The sequence below is a fragment of the Maniola hyperantus genome, chromosome 5, assembly GCF_902806685.2.
Source record: "Maniola hyperantus chromosome 5, iAphHyp1.2, whole genome shotgun sequence".
Taxonomy (NCBI): Eukaryota; Metazoa; Arthropoda; class Insecta; order Lepidoptera; family Nymphalidae; genus Maniola; species Maniola hyperantus.
In genome coordinates this window covers 7,626,954-7,650,215 of record NC_048540.1, presented here as the reverse complement: position 1 = coordinate 7,650,215, position 23,262 = coordinate 7,626,954, and the positions used below count along the sequence as shown (strand labels likewise).

Genomic DNA, 23,262 nt, shown 5'->3' with positions numbered 1-23,262 from the left:
ACACGAATTTGAAACTCCTATTTTGCCCACTTACGGGTTGAATTTTCGAAATCCTTTCTTAGAGGATGTCTACGTCATATTAGCTCTCTGTATGCCAAATTTCAGACCGATCCGCCCAGTAGTTTGAGCTGTGCGTCGATAGGCGGCCGCCCTGGCGTGTCACGCGTTTCTACAAGAAGTGACTTTTTCTTTTTAAATTAACTAAGGAAAATTATACATATTGTAGGTATATGAGGTCATCATGACCTTCCGGTTGCATAATAACGAGATGGAAAGAGGACAGCGGAATAATGAAGTAACATTTATAAAGCTATTGTTATTAATTATCTTTAATATAGACTAAGAGCCAGAGCGTGCCAGACCTTCGTTATTTTATAAAAGCTGAAAGTTTCTCTGCGTATTGTCCCCTATACAGGCGGGAACAATCAATGACTGTTAAGTTTGGATAGTGGTGGCTTTGGGAGATAACAGGTGTAAAAATTTAAATATTTTCTTCGAAATAGTTTTAAAATCACGTTATGCATTGCCAGACACTTAAATGTTGTGGCAACCGCAACCCTCTGCCAGAGGCCCTTAAAGTTTAAAAGTTTAAGGGTATCTAGCAGGGGGTTGCCACGATTTTTACCAACTAAAAACCTTACAAAGTTTCATTTCGTAATTATTCTGTAAATTATACAAAAGTTTAAAAAAGTTGTTGCGAATTTTCGGTAATTGATAATAAAACACGGATAATTATTAATATCCTATACCTACCTACTGTAGCAAAACTAATACGTGCAAACAAGGTAAACCCAAAAGATCCATTTATAGATGTGATTTAACCCGGTCATTGTTTGCGAGAAGAAGTAGTAACTAATTCACATTCATCGTGGTTAATTAATAAAGTTTAATTATTTATCGGCTCCGTTAATAAACAATAAGCCACATAGTATGCATAACTATTGTGTTGTAACCACAATTCGGAAAATGCATTGCTTGACCAACCGCAGGATGTTCTACGATTCATTCATATAGTGATGTACCTACCTGCAAACTGAAAAGTATTAATTAAAAACACACGATCACTATGTCTTCTATTATGTACTAACTTGTGCCCGCGACTTCGTCCCTGTGTAGTACACACATTTTAAACCACTGTTGGCACTGTTTTATCTTTTTATGGATTGAATTTTCGAAAATCCTTTCTCGCGGATGTCTACGTAATTAGCTATCCAACGCACAGCTCAAACTACTAGTCCAGTAGTTTGAGCTGTGCGTTGATAGAGCAGTCTGTCAGTCAGACAGTCAATAAGTCAGTCAGTCAGCTTTTCCTTTTATATAGATTCGTTCCTCGAGAAATCTGGAGAAAATACAAATATAAAAGTGACAACTGACAAGCAAGAATAGAGTTTTTTATACTTACGCAATTCTTTACTCAGACATATTAGAACATGGATCATTGTAGATTTGATAATTTGTTTAGTGGAACTGATTTTAATAATAAGATTATTTACAACGCAAGAGAAGCACGGTTTCTGACGTAGCTAAACTTAAAGTGGCAGTTGGCAACAAAAATTCTTGCAGGAACGATTGCCACTAGAGCCATAATAATAATATGTTGATTATCCATACTAATTACTAATCACTATAAATGCGAAAGTATATCTGTCTATACCTACTAGATTTTCACGGCTGGAGGGGCCGATTTGACGAAATTTGTTAAAGATAGTATAGTTTGTATCCCGTGGATGGATATATGTATACTACTATCCTACTACTTTTCTCTTATAATTTTTAAATAACTTAAATACACGCGGACGAAGTCGCGTAGGTAGGTACATCGCTTAGTTTATTCATAAAGTCGTTTATGAAAAAAGTATTTTCATATCCTTTTGCAATTTATTGATCCGACGATTCTTACGAATTACAAAATATACGAATAATGATTACATCACTACGCCGTAAGTATTATGTATTGTTCTTATATACCTACGACATACCTATAAAATTACTTTGTAATGGATACTATACCATATTTCACGCCGTATTCTTGCCGAGGTGTTTTTGAATCTTGCAAAACTATAATAATTTTAACCTTTTCATATAATACTGCCTATTGTATTTGAGCGGTAAATAAGGGAGTACCTACCTATTATGGTAAGTTTAAATAGATATTAGATAGATAAAAGATGATGATTCCCGCGACACGTCTGCGTGAACTACACAAAGAAACCCCTATTTTACCCCCTGTCGAATGTCTACGTCATAATAGCCATCTGCATGCCTATAACAGTCCAATATGTCCAGTAAGTTTGAGCTGTGCGTTGATAGATCAGTCAGTCAGTCAGCTTTTCCTTATCCGCTTTCCGCGACTTAGTCTGCGTGGGCTACACAAATTTGAAGCCCCTATTTTACCTCCTTAGGGGTTTGAATTTTCAGAAATTGTTTCTTAGCGGATGCCTACGTCATAGTAGCTATCCGCATGACAAATTTCAGCCCGATCCGTTAAGTAGTTTGAGCTGTGCGTTGATATATCCGTCAGTCAGCTTTTCTCTTTATATACCTATACTTATAGATTATAGATAATAATACGTAGATAAGTATGTGTTTTTGAACACAAGATTGATGTAGTGTGGGTACCTAAGCAAGCACGAAGTTAAGAAATCCCTATTCAAGTATTTTCTTGTTTGTGAAAAAAGGGTTACGCAAGGAATCGTGACATCTTCACAGTTGGTCGGCTGCCTATTAGTCTCAGAGTCAGGATTGGGGTAGGAACGTGCCCCAAATTATATAGACTTGTTACCATGGCAACTGAACCGACCGTACTTATATTTTATGTAATTGCCGGCCTTATTTAGATATTTAGTTATTACAATTACAGCTATGATATAATCTATAGGTATAAGGATATTATGCTTAACTGTTAAATCCTAATCTTACTGATATTATAAATATGAAAGTTTGGATGTTTTTTATTGATTCGTGCCACAATGGCTGAACCGATATGGCTGAGGATTGGAGATGGCTTGGATCCTGAATTAACATATTAATATAGGCTATGTAGTTATGTGCTTTTTATTCCGATTAATTAAAAAGTTCTCGCGGGGTTTTTTAAAAACCTATATCCACGCGGAATCCTAACCAACAATTGTAGCACTTCCAGTAAGATTTGACAAGTTGTGATTTTAAACTTTTAAACCATTGCAAAAATATCATAAACGAAAGTTTGTATAAATTAAACTTTTTACTTCTACCACTAAATGGCTAAATGCGGATTGGCATCCGCATTTAGCCATTTAGTGGTAGACTATGACCTAAACCCTTCTCATTCTGAGAGGAGACCCGTTCTAAGTAGTGACCCTGTGATAGGTTGATCACAATGATGAAGAAGCTTTTGAAAACAAAAATCAATAATTTTAAAAGCTCCATTCATCTAATCTAGTTATATTTACACACACGTCACACATACAAACTTTCGCCTTTATAATATTAGTGTGATTCTAATTGTATAAATTAAAGTTTTGAAGATAAAAACAATATGTATATTTATGTGCCATGAAGATTTGAAACAAATAAACAGAATATTATTTTCAAAAGATTAATTTATTCAAACTCACTGTACATAATCTAAAGTACTTATGAATATGCAAATTTTTAATGGGTACAAGTTGTCAACGTCCTGTCAATCACACTTTCGTTTATATTTACGGTTTATATTAGGTATTGCATTGCGTGTTGCATTAAAAATAAAGTGAGTTATCATTATCATAAACCATGCCATACAAAGATCATACGTAACCTCAATAAATATTATTCTTTCGAAAGTAGCAGTTAATATCTGAGTGCAAAGTGACTGATATAACTTTTGTATACTTATACACACACACACACACACACACACTCATTATAAATAATTTTTCTATTTTTGAAAACCAATCACTTAAATTTTATACTGTCCAAACGGACTCATTAGCCTGGGTGATCAGAATAAATGACATCATCATGATGAACCCATCGCCGGCTTACTACAGAACACATCACACAGACGCACCACACACACCTCTCAGAGTGAGAAGGGTCTTGGCCATAGTCTGGCCAACTGCCAAAAAAAGCTTACTTCAAAAGCTTACTTATTACTTGGATGTAAAGATTTAAGTAATAACAAAAGTTTAAGGTCACAACTTGTCAAATCCTACTGGAAGTGCTACAATTTTTGCTGAGGATTCCGCTTGGATATTGGTTTTTACAGTGGCAGTTCATTAGCTGCGGGCTGTGGCGTATAAAGAGGTGACATGTGAGTTTTTCAAAATCCCGCGGGAACCATGAATTTTTACGGGATAAAAGGTAGCCTATGTATGTATCCACGGTATAATATACATACTCGTATCTCCAATCCAAATTTCAGTCAAATCGGTTCATTAGCTGTATCGTGAAGGAGTAAAAAGGTGAATTGCAGTTTTTCAAAATCCCACAGGAACCATAGACTTTTACGGCATAAAAAGTAGTCTATGTGCTAATACAGGGTATAATCTATCTCCATTCCAAATTTCAGCCAGATCTGTCCAGTAGTTTTTGCATGAAGGAGTAACAAACACACGCACGTACCTGCACACAAACTTTCGCCTTTATAAAATTAGTGTGATAGTGTGGTATGTTAGTGTGATAGTGTGATTAGTGAGATAGTGTGATACCCCAAACAGACCCAATATTAGGTAGGTACGTTGGTGAAAAAAGTACCTAGCTGTAGAATAATAATAATCGTTCCGTTTATAGTGTTTCTCTATGTACAAAACCTTTCGATAAAGACGCTAACGCTAACGCTTACGACTTCAATCTTTCGTCGGTGAAGCCTAACAAACGAGGTATTGTTGTTACGCCCTGATGCATAGGTATTAGGTATTATAACTCTCGCTGACGTAGCCACATGATTTTGAGATTCGACTGTTTTTAAAACCATTTAGGTAGTTAGGTACAATATCATCAATAATAATAAGGCATATTCATAATATAATATATCTAGATACTAGTATAGTTTTATAGCAATAATAATTATAAAAATCTATTCCAAGTTCAATATACAAGTTTTTGTAAGTAGTCTTCAAATAAAATGGTGAGGTATTTTAAATGTTTGCTGACAGTTGTGGTGGCGGTTTTATTTATGTGGTTTACTCAAATCTAAAACAAGTTCCGTAATGGAAAAAATTAACAGCAATAGCCATTAATATTTTGTTACATGCTTAATGCATTTCCTTCTATAGGTTCTCTAGTACAACAACACCTACGCGCTTTCCGTATTTAATAGCTTCGTTATTGTTCTCTAATACTGTGAGAGTGTTTGAAAATAACACTGCCATTACAAACTGTACGGGAGAAAGTCCACACAACCTACAAAGTCAATATAGACAGTCTATATCGACTAGGAAACGTTCGGCGCCTGGCGCCAGAAATGATACAGTATCTATACAATTGATCACACCATATTCCCAGTTTAGATAGTATGATTGTAATAGTACATTACAACAGCGGCCAGCAAAAGAGGCATTGATGGACGAACGTGTAAATGTGGGCCGAGGCGAAGCCAAGGCACTTATACGTAAGTCCAGCAATGCCTAGTTTCGGCCAAGGTTTGCATAGTAGGTACTTTTCTCAAATAATGGGCGGAAGTGTTCATTTTTTTTTTCAATAAACAGTTTTCTATTTGCAAGCCAGTTCGAAATTTAAATAAAACCTTTGATAAGTTACCTCCTTGACTCGAGCCTAACTTGCATCTTTGGTTTTATTCAAGATCAGTTAAAATAATCCGATAAAATCTTAGGTTGTGGATGTCGTCGATAACAAAATGTTAATCCCTCGTCCTATTCCCGCTCTCACGACATCGTGACGAGTAATAGATTTTTGAGAGGTTTGAATCGTCTTATTAAATAGTTACGTGATATAGTCTAAAAATGTTCACGTTGCTTTTGTCAAAATTAAAAAGACACAAATATTTTATTCCTCAACAAAACGACGACGATATCTTTATTTCAACACGTGAGAATGCATACGTAATTTCAAAACCCTCTCAGGTACCGGGGCAAAAAATAAACTTGAGCATATTTGATGTCTCTAGAAGAAGTGGTCGAGATAAATATGAATATGTAAATATACGTTCATGACTTAATGCGAACAAATCGGATTAACTTCAACGCTCGCAAGCAGTGTAATCTATTTGCTCATTTGCGCTTTTAAAACTTTTCTTTGGTCGTTTACTAGGAGCCATTATTTATTGTCAGGTCATTACAAGAAAAGCTTTTAAGTATAAAAGGGCATCATAGTAATAACTTGCCACTGCATTAAGGATATTAAAACATACAATATTCTCCGATCACAAATTTGTTTGAGAGTACATTCACGTTAATGATCCATTAAGATATTGATCACATGTCTATTTTATGTAGGCAGGAACTAGGAAGTAAGCATATAATTTACTAATTGAAGCGCGCGACTTCGTCCGCGTGGATTTAAGTTTTTACAAATCCCGTGGGAACTCTTTGATTTTCCAGAATAAAAAGCAGACTATGGATATGAATATATATCCGGGATGCAAGTTATTTTTATAGAAAATAGATTATGCCCGCAACTTTGTACCCGTGGATTTTAAAAAATCCCGTGAGAACTGTTTCATTTTCCGAAGTTAGCCTGTGTCCGTCCCTGGAATGAAGCTAACTCTGTACCAAATTTTATAAAAATTGGTTAAACGAATGGGCCGTATGAAAACGTAGCAGATAGACAAACGTTCGCGTGTTTTGAATAGAATAGAATAGAATATAGTTTTATTCAAGTAAACTTTTACAAGTGCTTTTGATTCGTCAAAATAATTCGGAATGCCGTTCCTACCGAGAGTGCCGTCTATAGTATTGGTATGGGTTATTTTTAAGTATAGAGTTATAATAAGTAAACAGTGTTTTATCAATAACAACACAACACAAGCGATGAACATATCCGTGAGCTTACAAGTTAATTTTATAATCCCTCGCCTCATGATTTAGGTGCTTACTGTAAGAAGCAATATGTTCATTAATTTTAATGCGAAATGGTTTAACAAATTGTTTACCCGAGGGTGGTCTGCTTAAGTCTTCTAAGCTAACACCCACGCAATACGCCAATATACACTTTATGAAGATACTGCTCTTCATAATTCAATATTTCGAAGATACTTTTGTTTCGGCTTAAAATCAAATTTACATGCACCTTATATTATGTAGGTATCTTTTCGTTCGCTTTTAGCATAACTCAAAAATGAAGGACATGAGGACTTCGATACAATTAAATTTGGAGTCTTCGACCTGCCGTATTCAAAACGAGCTAGGTACCTACGGCTACAAACGAAAAAAAGAGACGTCGTCGTAAAATGTTAAGGCAATGATCCAAATCACATAATAAATTACTGATTGTCCGATATAAACGGAAATTTAATCAGGGTGATATATTATAATGAGTGCATCAGTACAATAGATAACGATGTATTCACGTATTCATTGGCCGAAAATACCTCAATGGAGACGATATCAGATCAGTTGATTTGTTTTTAGTGAATGGTACAACTGGTTTCGTTTCGTCTGCCTCTAATTACAATGCAGTTTGGAAACCGCTCGCACGGATCGTGATCATTGCAACGAATCTTTACAACAAAATAACCGTTGTAAGAACAATTTGAAGTTATAATGAGCCCAATTTGAAACCCTAATTTGATAATTTGAGTCTACTTTTGTTCTTTTTATTTTCTCGTTGCGTTTGTATCCTGCCATCAAACGTTTCCGACTAACTTATTAGTATTGCAATTTTTATTGCGGGGGCAAAACAATAAGGCTCCACAAAATTTTATCAAAGGCATTTTTAAAACTGATGTTAAGTTTTAAAATGTTTTAGGTGACTTGGGTTTTTAAAATACCCTGCGGAGTACGCTTTAATATTCCGGGATAAAAAGTAGTCTGTGTCACTTTCTAGGTCTTAAAGTAGGTATATCCATGCAAAAATCAAGCCAATCCGTTAGTCTCTTGCGTCGTGATGACAAAACAACCAACCAACATACCTACTTTCGCATTTATAAGTAATATGGGTACCTAGTGATCCTAAAGTTTGTTAGTAGGTACCCAATAGGTACACATTAGTATAGAATTACTCACTTGAAGGTTTTCTTGCAGATACATATCTAAAAGAAAAATGCTCACAAGACTGCTGACTTTAGCCTTGGTGGCAGGGAGCTGGCGCGTTGCCGATTCTTGCACCTGTTCACTTGACCATCCACAGACTCACTTTTGCAATAGTGATTTTGGTAAGTCGTACCTAATTATCGCATATGTTTTTACACGACTGCCTAAAAAAGGATTGTAACGTTTTTATGGTTCTTTATTCCACCATAACTACTCAATACCTGAACAGATTTGGATATGAAACTGGCAACATTTTTTTGGAAAAATTTATATTATATATATGGCGCCATTTTCAAATATGAAACATTTAACTTTTTAGCTCGTTTTTAGCAGGGTTAATTTTTCGGTTTTTCAATATTTTTAAGTACGACTTATTTTATTATTCTTTATTTTAAGCTTTGGCAGCAACTTTACTACACTCAAAGCTAATGAACTCAGAAGATAAATTAAACTGAACTATTGAGTAGGTATTGATATCATCAGGTACCTACTACTACAGGTAAACTATTATTATGTTTTCTGTTTTGCAGTTATCGTCGGTCGAGTACAAAAATTATTCAGAGGAAGTGATTTCTACGACGCTTACAAAGTGAAAATCCGAAATATATTCAAAGTAAGTTTAGTTTTGGACCGAGTAAATTTGTGATACGTATTCTAAATACTTAAATACTAATCTGGCGAGCTGGGACTATTCCTGAGTCTGACCATACAAACAACCGTAGCAATACAAAAGTCTGGGTCTGTCGTAGAAAACATGGGGTTATTCAAGGGACGGACCAACAAATTCCTGAAAGACCCCGCTCCGGGCGCGATATACAAATTCGAATCTTGCCAGTTCCGCAATTTTTGATATGTATTTAAAAATTATCTAGAAATTTCCTTGAAGTGTAGGTGAAAACACTATCATAAAAATCATAGTTTACATGCATTGCTTCGTTAGCTTACCTACATGACGCATACATCTACGTTAGTGAAACGCGTATTAAAAGCGGACCAGTGTATAGTCCGCTACAAGTTGAGATGGCAATCGGGGTATGAGGCGGGGGGACGCGCCGCACACCTGTACGTCACCCGCGCTCGCCTGCACCGGGTTAGCGCGGGGACTGTGCTGGTGTGCGGGGCGTTCCCTCTCCGATTGCCATCTCGACCTGTCTCGTACTATAATTATAGTTACCTACACCTTCTCCCATTACAGGCAACACCAAAAGCTGCAGTAGCTCTCAAAGCAGGTCGACTACTGACACCGTCGCTGGACTCATTATGCGGAGTCACACTTCAGCCTAGAGAGACCTATGTTATCACAGGTATTGCATATTCATTACGTCAAATGTCCAGCTAACAACCTTGATTTGCAATTAAAAATATTAATTAACTCAACACTTAATCAATTAAGTGTGTAGACGGTTTTTTCCGACTGTATTAATCATATTATTATCTTGTTAGTTGTTAAGGTTCAGAAATCGAAGTGGGAAGTAAAAACCTCAATACATTCCTTTTGGGATTACAATACATGGGGTTACATTTGGCAATAAATCCCATTGCTTTTAGGAATAGAAATAGAAAGTTTTCCTTTTTTTTCAATGAAACTTTTACAAGTGCTTTAACTATTTTAACGTCAAGTGAATCTGACTCCTGTCTCCCCTAGTTCGTAATACCTTTCCTAGGAACCATATTATACAAAACAGCTGTTATTGAATTATAGTTTAATTTTAAATATCTTTAAATAATACTGCAATGAGATTTGTGGAACGAAAATTGTTTTTTTGTTGTTGATCCATTAAAACCGTAGCTGAATGGCTACAGAACCCTTGACTTGCAAGCCTGACTCAATTTTATATACAACGTATTGTTATTATAGTTATATACTTGTAAAATACAACAATATTTTACATGTAAAAATGTTAAGAATGCCCATATTCTCGCGAAATCATTAGCACTGTTTTTATAATTGACTAGTTATGTTGTTGTAGTGTTGCTATGGTATTTTTATACGGAACATAAATTATTTATCATGGTCTTACCAACAATTCATAACACACCCTAATAAATCGTGTTATATCGGTGCGAAATTACTACTACATGGATAGCTATAAAAAAATCCTTAAAACAGGAAATGGATAAGTAGTTCTTCTGGTGCTACAGATAATAATATAAAGGCAGACGTATTATCCAGGGTCAAATCTAGTGGAATCCTGCGAGGAAAACGCGCGGATAATTCAACTTCAATGTGTCGTATGAAAACTTTAGAAGAAAGCCACATCTGTGCGGAAAAAAAGTTCGTTTCTTTCTGTTTGTTCTTGGTCATGTTTTATCTTATGTTTTACTTACAATAAAATTTTAATAAAAGGCCACTGGCAAAAGCCAGAAAGAAATCTATTGAAGAACCGCGAAAGTAGTCTGTTTAGTCCGCGTATATTTTTAACGCACACGTAACATTTCTATACGGCATCGTTGAAGCGAATTTCCGCGCGTTTTTACAGGTAAACTAGCAGGCTAGATTCGGCTCTAGATCAATAGGTATAATTAATCAAAGTTAAAATATTGAGATACCATTTCGCATACCAGATATTATGTTGATGTTGTCATTTCAGAAAACGATTTGTTTTAAACTGACTTGAGTTAATTGCATCATTGGTTTTAATCTACTGCTTAATTAGAGCCATAGTCACAGACCAATACTGTTTTTTTTATTACGACAAAAGAAGTACGTAGGCTTGCACTTGAATTAAAACCGCTGTTGACCAACGGAGACGTCCAAATAGAGGAATCGTGATTCGTGCATGGCGTGAGGTGCGAAACGCGGAAATGACCGCCCTAACTGCATGTACGCTACTTTTATTAGTCGTTGGGATAACAATTACGGCACATATTAGTCAATGCTTAGTGGTCTGTGCTATTCGCTAACAAGTCTGTGATACAACCAGTAAATATCTATATCTAGTATTAATGCCGGCTTTTCGACAAACATTGGCTAACTATAATATATTAGGTAGAACTATGAATAAACTACTTAAAAAACATTTGTAAGATTTGTGATTAATTTGCAGGTCGCGTAGTTCAGCTGCAGGCGCACATACAGCTGTGCGGGTACGTGAACAAATGGCGCGAAGTCACTCCACGACAGCGGAAAGGGTTCAGATTGCTCTACAAACAAGGCTGCACGTGCAAGGTGAGAATCTTAATTAATACACTTGTTTATATAAAAAAGCCGTGAGGTGTCGTGACACACCTGACAGAAGTGCAGCATTAATCAATCTCACTTATTAATATGGACAAAATTATACGCACTACCCAGTCAATGAGGTGCATCTTCGTCCGTTCGGTTCAATTTTTGCTACATTTAAGTCCTCATCTCAAACGCACGTTAGAAGCTTCACTTCAACAAAAGAAGAAATAAACTAAGATGGTGCTTTTTTTAAAAATATGGAAAAAAGTAAAATATGGAATAAGGGAAAGTATAAGATGAAGCGAGAAAAGGAGATGACGTTCAAGTTAAACGAAGCTTATTAGATATGCGACTGAAGTGTTAATACCTACCACAAATCGATTTAACTTCGCCATCCTTTTATTTAACGGATTTTCAGGCAAACAAGTCACGTTTTCCTTCGTTTATAAAACCTTTAAAGCAGACAGTCTATTTTACGTGCTTATATTATTTGATCGCAAAAACTGTGCTCCTACGATGAAAAAACTTTTTATATAGGTAAAAATTCTAGGTTTCTGGTCTATATTTCATGCTCGTAGCGGTAGATCGAGAAAAACTGAAATTTTTTAACGGTTATCTAAGTATAAGTGCGTACTAAATGACTTTCACGCGCCATTTTAACTCGATGGGTCAACTGTCATGTCCTTTAAAATAAGGACTATAATCGTAGTTTTGACATTATGACATTTGACACATAAAATGGCGCGTGAGATCTCATTTTTTACGCATTACACTCGGATTACATTTGGTGAATAATGAGGTGGCGAGGTATGTGCACCGAATGCAACTTATTGAAAATGCAAATTACATCATCCCTCAACACTTCGAGGAGGGATCATGATCCGAATGCGCCAAATAGATAAATTTTCGAAATTTATCTAAAAATTGAAATTTTCGAGTCCAGTTTCTTGCAGGTTCTTCTCGGTAGCAGGAGCTTTCACAACCAGTTCTAATTATTTTACAATTCAAAGGCACTTGTAAAAGTTTTTGAATAAAAAAAATCTTTCATTAGGTATTATTTGTTCGCTGCGTCCAATACGGTTGACATCATTCGCATACTTATTCACATGAGCCGTATGTAGTGTATCCCTTGCGGTACACGGTCACATGTGAAAACGTCACAATTTGGATAAATTTAATAATATTAAATGATGTAATTTTCAGGTTCACATGAACAGGCGTAGTACAAAATCGCCGAACACTTGCGTGACCGGACGCAGTGCGACCGAGTGCTACGAGCGACACGGCATTTGCCTGCACGACCGCGCGCGTCGTTGCAGATGGACGAGGTAATTATTCTATTTTTTTCTGTAACACCTATAAATTCTTCAAGAAGCGGTGATAGTCTACTGGTTAAGACGTCGGCCTCCTATTCTGTATTTGGTCCCAGGCACGCTCCTCTTACTTTTCTGAGTTAATACACTTGTTTTAACGGTGAAGGAAAGCATCGTGCGTCGTGAAGAAATCTACATGCCTGAGAATTTGTCCATAAGTTCTCAAAGGTGTGTGTAGTCAGCCAATTGGCCAGCGTGCTGGGCTAAACCCTTCTCATTCTGAGATTAGTTTCATGTTCAAAAGTCAGCCGTTGATTGGATTTTGACGATCATAATGATAAATATTTCTAGGTATAATATTATGAAAGAATAGGCATATTATATATAGGCATATTTAAGGCAAGCACGCTCAACCTTTACTACTAGTTTTAAGAAGTGTGATTGTAGCCAAACATGAAGCCTAATTATTATTTAGTAGGTATTTAAAAAATAAAAATTGCTTTGTAAAAATTTATAAAACAAAGAATGCTGTGTTGAACTATTGAAAGACGTCTTCAAGGTCATAAAACTGTTAGTATATTATCGTGCAACGTAAACAAGTGTGGTATTATAACAGAAATAAAAACTTTCCTGAAAGCAAAGAATCACTAAACTCTATAGTTAACAAATCTTTATTTACAGTTATTTCGTTCTATGTAAAATGCATTATCTTCATAATCTTTACGTCCTACGCACACAGACTTATTTACATAAAGGGTTTAGAATAAACAGCAAGGGCAAACATAGGGGTCAATATAATGCGGACGAACAACACGTATTCGCTGACCACGTTATAACTCCAAAAGGGTGTTCTGAAGGGTGTGTGTACTAAATATAGAACTTTGATCTTAAATCAAATACTTTAGAGTGTTCGCTAACAGGCCACTCGCCACTGCTGCTCGTCAGTGATAATATTGCACATGTCCCATGATACACGTGTAACCGTGGCACCAACACGCTATTAGCACCTATTAGCAACCGCCACCGGTCATGAAAAATACAATCCATTCTAATCCATCACCCTAGGTGTCAGCCACAGAAGCTCATCCTGGAGGTTGATTGATCAACCCACTACTGAGCACGGATCTCCTCTTAAAATGAGTGGGGTTAAGGAATGATAGCCTTGTATTCGGGAGGTAGGGGGTCGAGGTTATGTGCGTTTTAAACAATTAAATATCACTTTATTTTACAATGAAGGAAAATATTGTGAGGAAACTTGCATTCTTGAGAGTTCTTCATAGTTTTCTCAAAGGTGTGTTACGTCGGTCAATCCGCGCTGGGTGGACTTTTGGTCTAACCCCTTCTAAGCAACATTGTACTATATATATTAAATGGACTATCGGGGAAAGAATACCATAAATTGTTGACAATTAACCAAACACAACTATTGAGATTGTAGTAATGTGATTCACATTCGACCAGCCTAGCGTTCATATCGCCAACATCGTGTGGCTGTGGTGACTGGCGAGTGGCCTGTTTGCACCGAGCCTTAGCCGTTATCGATCAATAAATTATAATGTTTATATTCCAGAGCCCCAGCCCTCACGAGGTGCCTGCAGAAGCAACATTTCAACGGCACCATGACTTGATTCATCAAACGACTCGATCTAAACTAAATATTATTTTGTAACAAACATTTGTATATCTCGACTCGACTCCATTGAAATTCCGGTTACCTATTGTTACTACTAATTTATAGAAACACTATAAGTTACTAAGCCAAAATCTTCATCCTAACATCTTGCAGGTTAGCTATAGTTTCCTAGGATAGTGGTACCGTCAAATGATGTTATATACCGTCAAATGACGTCACTGTAACGTTGTCTATTGAAGCAAGTTGGCGTGATTTCCTTAAGTGTTTTTGACATTTTAACTTGGATAATATGGAAAAGTGATAGGTGCCGTCACAAAGCGGCCTCGATACTGCTTTCCTAGGAAACCAGAGCTTTAGTTAAAGTAATGTTATAAGTTCGTACCAGGACGATAAAACCGATTAGTATTTCACTTTAGAATTGATCGCAAGATTGTTCAAAGGATTAAAGTTCTGGCTAGTCAAGGAGTTATCTAACTAATTAACTTACTTAATTAGATGAACATTGGGCAGAAAGCGTGTGGCTATGACTATTTCTATGTGAGAATGACGCAGTTCGACGAAATTATCTAAGACTTTATAGTGACGAATTTACTGAAAATCATTACCAATTGTTATATTTTGGAAAATATTTTAGCGATTCCAAATTTGTTGTTTTGTATGGATTGGACGGAAGTAAATTTGACGTTATTTTTTATTATTTATTTTAAGTTATATTTACGTATAAGTAAAATCTTGTAAATTAACAAAAATAGTGATTTAAGTAAATTACAATAAAGACTTTGAAAAACCAGGAAATCTTTTGTTTTAGACAATTTGTCCTGTCAATCCTTGAACCTTGTCTGTTTGGTCGAGACTATAAATATTCACAACACAGTTATAGTACGCGACAGGATGAGATGACAATCGGGGTATGAGGCGAGGGAACGCCCCGCACACCTACACGTCACCCGCGCTCGTCCGCACTGGGTTAGTGCGGGGGCTGTGCGGGTGTGCAGGGCGTTCCCTCCCCAATTGCCATTTCAACCTGTCGTGCTATTGTATACAATAGCACTTAGTCTGAAAACACCTGTAACGCGCGTTGGAAACTGCACGGTAGAATGTCTTACTAAATGCGCGCGTACGCGTGTACGTTTTGTAATACAAAGAGTCGCGAAGCACGTCAAACTGTAGCGCCTGAAGCCGGTGCGATGGCACGCGACTGCAGCTCCAAAACGCGCTTCACAACATAAAATATGTAGGCACTTCTTTTAATAAGACTTCCTATTAGTAAAAGCCGTGTTGGTAATTTTTCTGTCACGCATTATGTTTGTTATAAACGTTATAATTAGTTGGCTATAACAAGTGAATCACTAGGTACCCCTATTATAAATGCGAAAGTATGTTTGTTTGTTGGTTTGTTCTTCAATCACGTTGCAACAGAGCAACGTATTGACGTGATTTTTTGCATGGGTATAGTTAAAGACCTGGAGAGTACCATAGGTTACTTTTTATACCAGAAAATCAAGGGGTTCCCACGGGATTTTTAAGACCTAAATCCACGCGGACGAAGTCGCGGGCATCAGCTATTGAATAATATAGCACGGCTCCTCGGAACATGATTCATATTCTATGAAGCATTCAAAATTAGTATAATACTGGACATCAAGTTGTAAAGTTGTAAGGAAAAATAAGTTGCAGCGGCAAAGACGTTGGCAAAAATCGAAGTAGATCGAACGGCAAGACGTTACCACTCGACAACGCCACCTGCAAAAGACATAGCAAATGTGCAAAGACTCACCATGTCTGTGTAGTTGTGGTAGTAGGTTTGCTCGATGAGTGGGAAGTTCTCTCTGCCAAGACGACGCTGAAGTTGAAGTAAATGTCCGAACACCCACGGTCGATCCTAGAACAAAGATGAGGATAAGATTTTCCACTTTCCACAACTCACGCTGACAGGATCGCAAAATAATTTCAGTAATTTTAAACATGAAGGTGAAAACTCATTACAGTACGCGACCGAAAATAATGTCGACCTTTAGAAAGAGATAGCGGTTTTGTAGAGCATTGTCTTTGTCGTTGAGACCGACAAACGTCACATGGGTATGAGTGACAGAGATAACGCTCTACAAAGCCGAAATCTCATTGTAAAGGTCGATGTACATTATTTTCTGCCGCGTACTGTACTATGTTGTTGTATAAGTTGTAACAGACAGCTAAAGGCGGTCAGAAATTAAAAAGGAAAAACCGGTCAAGTGCGAGTCGGACTCGCACACGAAGGGTTACAAGTACAACATACAACAACACACAACATAAGGAAGAAAGACAACATAGTGATACTATAAGGGTTTTCCTTTTGAGGTACGGAACCCTAAAAATAGGTCAAGTGCGAGTCAGACACGTACTAATTTAGTATGGTACCTATTTAAACTTTAATAATCAACTAGCTTATCCCCGCGACTTCGTCCGCGTGGACTACACAAATTTCAAACCCCTATTTTTCCCCTTAGGGGTTGAGTTTTTAAAAACCCTTTCTTAGCGGACATCTACTTACGTCATAATAGCTGCATGCCAGAAAAAGAACATTTTAATTTTTCGAGATAAAAGTAGCCGTAGGTCCTACCTCGGCATGCAAGCTATCTCTGTCTTTCTTCAAGGCGTGAAAAGCTAGCAAACAAACCGCATTTATAATATTTTATTGATTAGTATGGATTTTCGGAATACATTTCGCTTTAAATACAATGTGTTTGTTTGTTTCATTAAACTGTTTAGAGGCCTTGTTAGAAATTATAGGCATCAAAAAAGTAGAATAAACGTCGAGTCAATTTATCAAACGACTAGAGGCTTATCTACATACCTACAGCTTGTAAGCGTAACTGACATTTTTACCGTACCCCAGGGAACCACATAATTTATCAATATGTAAATCAGCCTACTTTTTCTACTTTTAACAATATCATCCGTTGCCATATATGTGACTGATTTATAGAGCTCGCGCATTTTATGTCTAGCATGTATTTTTAACTGGATACGCGTATACAGATAAATAATAGCTTCTACATTCCATTGAATTAATGGCTTACTAAACAATATACTTACATAGCAATAGGTTTGTATACAATATGTTGTAAAAAAAAAAGCCGTGAGGTGTTGCTGGACACCCGACGAAGACAGGCGAAGCTTTTTAAGCATTCATTTATAAAATCTTATACTTACTCGACCTCGCTGACTCATATTAGATATAGCCTAGGCAAAATACTCCCCAACCAATGAGGTGCGTTTCATCTTCGTGCGGTGACGAAATGTTACCTACTTACGTTACATTTTTAAGCCCCCGTCCCTAACGTCCGTTAAGAAGCTTGGCTTCAAAATAATTACGTCCTCCAAAGGTCAGCTAGTACGCGACAGGTCGAGAGATCAATCCGGGAGGGAACGCTCCGCACACCTGCACAGCCTCCGCCCTAACCTGGTGCGGGTGGGTGCGTGTGGGTGTGCGGGGCGTCCCCCGCCTCATACCCCAATTGCTATCTCAACCTATCGCGGACTATATTTTTGTCTGTGGAAAGGAAAACATTGGAAGTCTATAAGATTTCTGAAGAACGTATTATGTATGGAACATACCTGGAAGTGGTAGATGGAGTTGAGGCTATTAATGGAAGGCACTCCGCCAAACTTGAGGCCGAGGAGAAGGGCGCGGTGGTCGGCTCCAGCGTCCCGGACATTCTGCCGCACCAGAACGAAGTCAGGTCTGGTGAACAAAGTATTAGCTGCAATTTTTAATATTCATTATAATTAGCCTAGAAACTATAAATTCACGAAAAGACCCAGTCGGTAATAGAACCCGGAACCTTCCATTAATATGGCAACAGCGCACACGTCAACAGTGACTTCGGTAAAAACATGTATGATAAAGATTAGTATCCATTTATACGTAAATTCCGCAGAACAATTAGATAGGTACTTAACTAAATGCCCTATTCGAGGTCCCGGGTATCCGCTATCCTGAGAGCTGAGGGCTAACAGACAAAGTTTGTGACGGGCACAAATTGGTAGCAGCTTTTAGAGTCGTGGTTAAGGTTTTCTTTAGAATTTAATCAGAGTACCTACGCGAAATAAATAAATAAAATGTTTGGAAAAAAATTGAAAGTTGAAAGAAAATAAAAGATAATATAATACAAATTTATATTTTAAAAAAATTGGAGTTAGGCTTATTTATTTATTTATTTATTTTTACCTACGCGAAATAAGTATGAAGGTAGGTAAAATTCGATCCGATTTTCGGGCTCTACCTATAAAGAATAAAGATGTCACGCTAAACCTTCGAATTTCCTATTATATCCTTATCTTGAGTTTAAGCTTACGTAATTAACGTTTTAAGTTTTCATTCATTCATCATCATCGATTATTTTATATATTTAATAATTGACAATCAAAAAGTGTACAAAGGGACGCATTTTGAATAAATGGCTTTGAGTTTGAGTTATCTTATCTTTAGTTAGATTATCTAAGATATATTTTTTTTACATATTTCACTGAGTCATCCTAAAGTAAAAGAAAACATCGTGATAAAAATCGGCATCATCTATACCTATCTTTGAAGAATTAAAGCAGAGGCGTGAGTCAAGCTAGGTACATTTTTCTATGAAAATAGACTCCCATTTTTGTCTAGATATTATGTTACTGTACCTACAGTGCTATTCAAGAAAAACAAAAATGAATAATAAGCACAATAAATCGTACTTGATTACAAACCTCACAACCTCTGTCATAACTGTCAAAGCGCAGTGAACCTTGACCTCAATTCCAAACAAATGATGACAGGCGGATTTCTACGAAGAATATTATAATGAATATCCATTATCCCCAACTTACTTGAAGCAACGGGTAACTTTAGTTCCGCTGCGGTAGACCGACATCGACACATTAGAGCCCTCGCCGCTCGCCGTCACCGACAGCTCCTGTAAAAACTTCCGTGAAACAATCTGCTCTGATAGAACAAGAGCCCGTGACTGTCAGACCTTCTTTATTTTATCAAAGCTGAAAGTTTCTCTGCGCATGCCCTAACACAGGTTGAAACGATTAATGACTATGAAGTTTGGACCATCGTGGCTTTGGCAGGCAACAGGTAATAAAGGTGTATTAAATTACTCCCAAAAATCGTCAAAGTTATATGCCCGACAGACTAGAATTAATTATCCGATAAATCTAAATAATATCAAAGCACTGGTCATCAGGGGCTCCTAGGCTATAAGGCTCTTTACCCACTGCATACGATCCGAACCCGAGAATTTCAATCCAAAGTAGCCGTATGAGGGGTTATGTAAGACTATTTGTATGAGGGGCTATATAGTATGAAATAGTTATTTGTTATGCAAGGCTGCAAAAAAAATTTTGTCGCGAGATTCGGAAAGAATTCAATACAAACTGTACTTACTTAATTATGCCATGTTTTCATTTGTTCCGAGCCTAATTATTTGATCAAATTTACCTACCCGATAATCCCTGTCAACTGAAATTAAGCAAATTCCCTTTCGAACCTCAATCACGCAATTCCTGAATTCATTGCTACAAATGAGCATGAATGGAATGGATTTACCTTTTACCAAAAAAAAAACATGGCAACCTTTCAATACTCAAAAATGGACTATTTCTATTAGTCTGTAAAATCTACCTCCACGGACGAGCTGGCAAGTCTATTTTACCATAGTCCGCCAACGCAGAAAAATCACCACACTGTCAACTTTCAGCGCTGTTTTCAAACAAAATTTCTTACTATGCCTTTGGCTAGTTCTGGTTACAAAGTAGGTACTTATATCCTAAAACTGTATGGAAATTAAATTGCTATATAGCAAACATTAGTTGTACTCAAATGTATTCCTCCAGTTGAAAACTAATGTTTATTACACAAACACGAAGAATTTTTATCTATCAAAATGAAAACGGACATCGTTATGGAATAATAATCAATATAATTAATTGACTGCACGAGCAAGCAATAAGCAGCAACATAATTGTATTCACAAATGGGGTAGTAAATTAAATTTTGCTTTCATTTGTGGTAACTAAACTGCATTAACGGTTATTAATTAAATCGCACACAGTAACGGATTGGAATGGTTTTAACATTATAGCAGACAGCGAATTAATAAAATGGGACGTGATTTTTATTACCTAGTCAAATTTACTTTAATGCGTATAAATAGATATAATATACGTAAAACAGACAGAAGTATGAAGTATGAGAACTAATACTCAAAAATCCAAGTATATAAAATGCATGGGTTATTTAATAAAACATATATTTGACAAAATTATAGTAGTAGTAGTACAAGTAGGTAGTAAAATCTTTATTGCAACAAAACACACTAACATAATATTATTATTATTATCCAAAGAAAGATGTAGACAAACATAGCTAGGGTGCAAATACGGTGCAAAGATCATTAGCAGCCCGTCCCCACTTGTCGTCTGTCGGGCCCGGATTTTTATCGGATATTCCAGTGGCAGAACACTTTGAGTATACGAAGCTATTCACACTTGTCAAAAACCGATTTTGTGTCAAAATGTTCTAAGACAGGATTAAAATCTGGTTCGATTAAAATCTGGGCCCGACAGCCGACAAGTGGAACGGGCTGTAAAGCTAAATAGCTTATAAATCGGTGTCAAATCAATATTCAGAAAAGTAACGCTCTAATTAGAAATTTATTTAACAAGATTATGAACTTCTGTTTTCTGTAGTACAGAAAATTCTGCTTTTCAGAATTGACTGCGAGATTAGGCATCTAATGCAGATTACAATTTACATCTAAATTCAGCGTTGTTATCAACGTGTATCGATTGTTTAATGCCGAACTACCTAGATGTGATGCAAGCGCTGCGCTGGAATAAGCAGATTACGTCGTAGACTTTAACAGTAATGTGGCTTAAATGCGCTGTTACCAGCAGTATTACGCAACGACCATTTGCAACTACATCTCCGGGACATCAAATACAACAAATTGGATTAGATTCTAGCATAATAAAAGAGAACAGAAATAAATCAATAACCTTTACAATTATTACAATAGTAGCAGAAATTATTAGGAGAACCTTGCCCAAAGCAAACTAAAAAGGCAGGAAGTATGTATATAAGTAAGTAGCCATGTGACGACGGCTATTGTAGTCGTAAAATCCCCGAGTAGAGACCGTATATACCCAAGTAAACACAATCAGGCATTCTCCAGCACGATAGTAATTTGAAGAGAGTCGCGCAATTAAAATAAAGATTAAAGACGGTTCAGGAATCAGAACTGAGTTTGATGGCACTCATTAGGAAACATATAGCAAACGCAGGCTACAGGCTAAACTAATGATGAGAAAATTATGGCTTTTTAATTAGAACAAGTTTTATCAGAATGCCAGCAATATAGACAGACTCGCAGTAAGCAGTTGAGTGAAGAAGACTGAGCGCTGGATATAGAGCGCTTATTAGAGAAGGTCTAACAGACAAAATCTTCAGGTTAAACTGATAATGAGAAAATTATGGCTTCCTTATTAGCAAAAGTTTTCCCAGCACGATGGCAATATAAAATGAGTAGTGGGAAGTAGTTGGGTGATGATGGCTTAGTGCTGGGTGTGGTGGTTATTAGGGAAGGTCTAACATACAAGGTTTACACACTAAGATGCTGATGAAAAAATTATGGCTTCCTTATTAACCTTCAAGAACCTTCAGATTGAGAGGCGAAACTTTAAGAGGTTACAATAATATTCTTACCTTAAATTCGGCCTGTTCAACGCGGATGTCCCACTCGCCGGGCAGTCGACGACTACGGAAGTACTTGGACCAGTCGGTGTTCTGGTCGTCTACCACCAGCAGCGTCACGCAGCGGTCTCGATTGTAGCCCCGTCCGACCGATGCCACTGATGTGACGCTTCCTATTTCATACAAATACTTAGTAGGCAATTTTTGAAACAAAGACAGTATTTTAAAATTAATACTTTGCAGTTGGGCTTTGGGTTAGCGCGAGGGTTGTGCGGGCGTGGAAGGGCGTTCACTTACCCATTACCATCTGAACCTGTCGCGTATTCTACATTATGTGTTCGATAAAATAACAGTTAAATATGAGCAAATAAAACCATAGGCGAAAATACCTACCTATGTACAAAAATGCTTTAAATTCAGTTCTTAAAAGGTCTCTAATTTTGATTCCACTCATTTATATTATCTACTTAATGAGTATCTTCAACTGGAAACCGGGAAAGACCCATTTAGCTTTATACCTACCTACCCGTGAAAATAAAAGCCATTAAAGTGACAAAACCTTTCTTCTTTCCTTTCTACAGAAATATTGCTTCATTTTCTGAAATACGAAATTACCCTTTTAGTTGAAGTCTCGACTCTCAAGTCTTCACGAAATGGATCTAAAATGAAGTCAAGAACATCTTATTTACGCCGACGCGCGACGGTTTAACTCGCAATACCTACATTTTTTTTAATTCAAAACAAGTTAGCCCTTGACTGCAATCTCACCTGGAGGTAAGTGATGATGCAGTCTAAGGTGGAAGCGGGCTAACTTGGAAGGGGAATGGCAGTTTTTTTAACACCCATACCCCTCTGGTAACTGGTATCTACACGGCATCGTACCGGAACGCTAAATCGCTTAGCGGCACGGCTTTACCGGTAGGGTGGTACTAATCACGGCCGAAGAAAATTGTGCGTTATTGGGTGGGGAAAAGCTAATGCATCTAGACACACATGGTGCCTAAAGGGGCTTATTGATTACTTTTCCTACACCTTATACCTACCAACCTACTTGTGGCAAAAATAAAAGTTAGGTAGATACAAACATAAATTCAACCTATCTGAGAATCCATAATATCCCATTTCTATTAGAAAACAAAATACTTTTATAGACCTAACGTACAATAGTATAAGGTAAACAGAAATTCAACCTAAGTACCTGAGAAACCATAACATCCCATTTCTATTAGAAAAAAATAACTTTTATAGAGCTAACGTATTAG

At 36.9% G+C, this 23,262-nt stretch overlaps 2 protein-coding genes across 4 annotated transcripts in view; one reads left to right on the top strand and one right to left on the bottom strand.

Moving 5' to 3' along the window:
- The window catches only part of Timp (Tissue inhibitor of metalloproteases), a 77,025-nt gene extending 61,947 nt beyond the window's left edge, over positions 1-15,078 (top strand). For all 3 annotated transcript variants that reach the window (XM_069498926.1, XM_069498925.1, XM_034968583.2), the window contains 6 exons: positions 8,163-8,293; positions 8,702-8,784; positions 9,367-9,475; positions 11,219-11,340; positions 12,541-12,665; positions 14,221-15,078. In XM_069498926.1, the coding sequence (XP_069355027.1) occupies positions 8,182-8,293; positions 8,702-8,784; positions 9,367-9,475; positions 11,219-11,340; positions 12,541-12,665; positions 14,221-14,278 (609 nt within the window). In that variant the 5' untranslated portion in view covers positions 8,163-8,181 and the 3' untranslated portion in view covers positions 14,279-15,078. The remainder of the gene's footprint in view (positions 1-8,162; positions 8,294-8,701; positions 8,785-9,366; positions 9,476-11,218; positions 11,341-12,540; positions 12,666-14,220) is intronic.
- Syn (synapsin) overlaps positions 1-23,262 on the bottom strand; it is a 111,385-nt gene that overhangs the window by 83,410 nt on the left and 4,713 nt on the right. Inside the window, exons 4-7 of the mRNA XM_034968897.2 lie at positions 22,013-22,173; positions 19,132-19,217; positions 17,881-18,007; positions 16,061-16,165 (exon numbers count right to left, since the gene is read on the bottom strand). Coding sequence (XP_034824788.2) covers positions 16,061-16,165; positions 17,881-18,007; positions 19,132-19,217; positions 22,013-22,173 — 479 coding nt within the window. The remainder of the gene's footprint in view (positions 1-16,060; positions 16,166-17,880; positions 18,008-19,131; positions 19,218-22,012; positions 22,174-23,262) is intronic.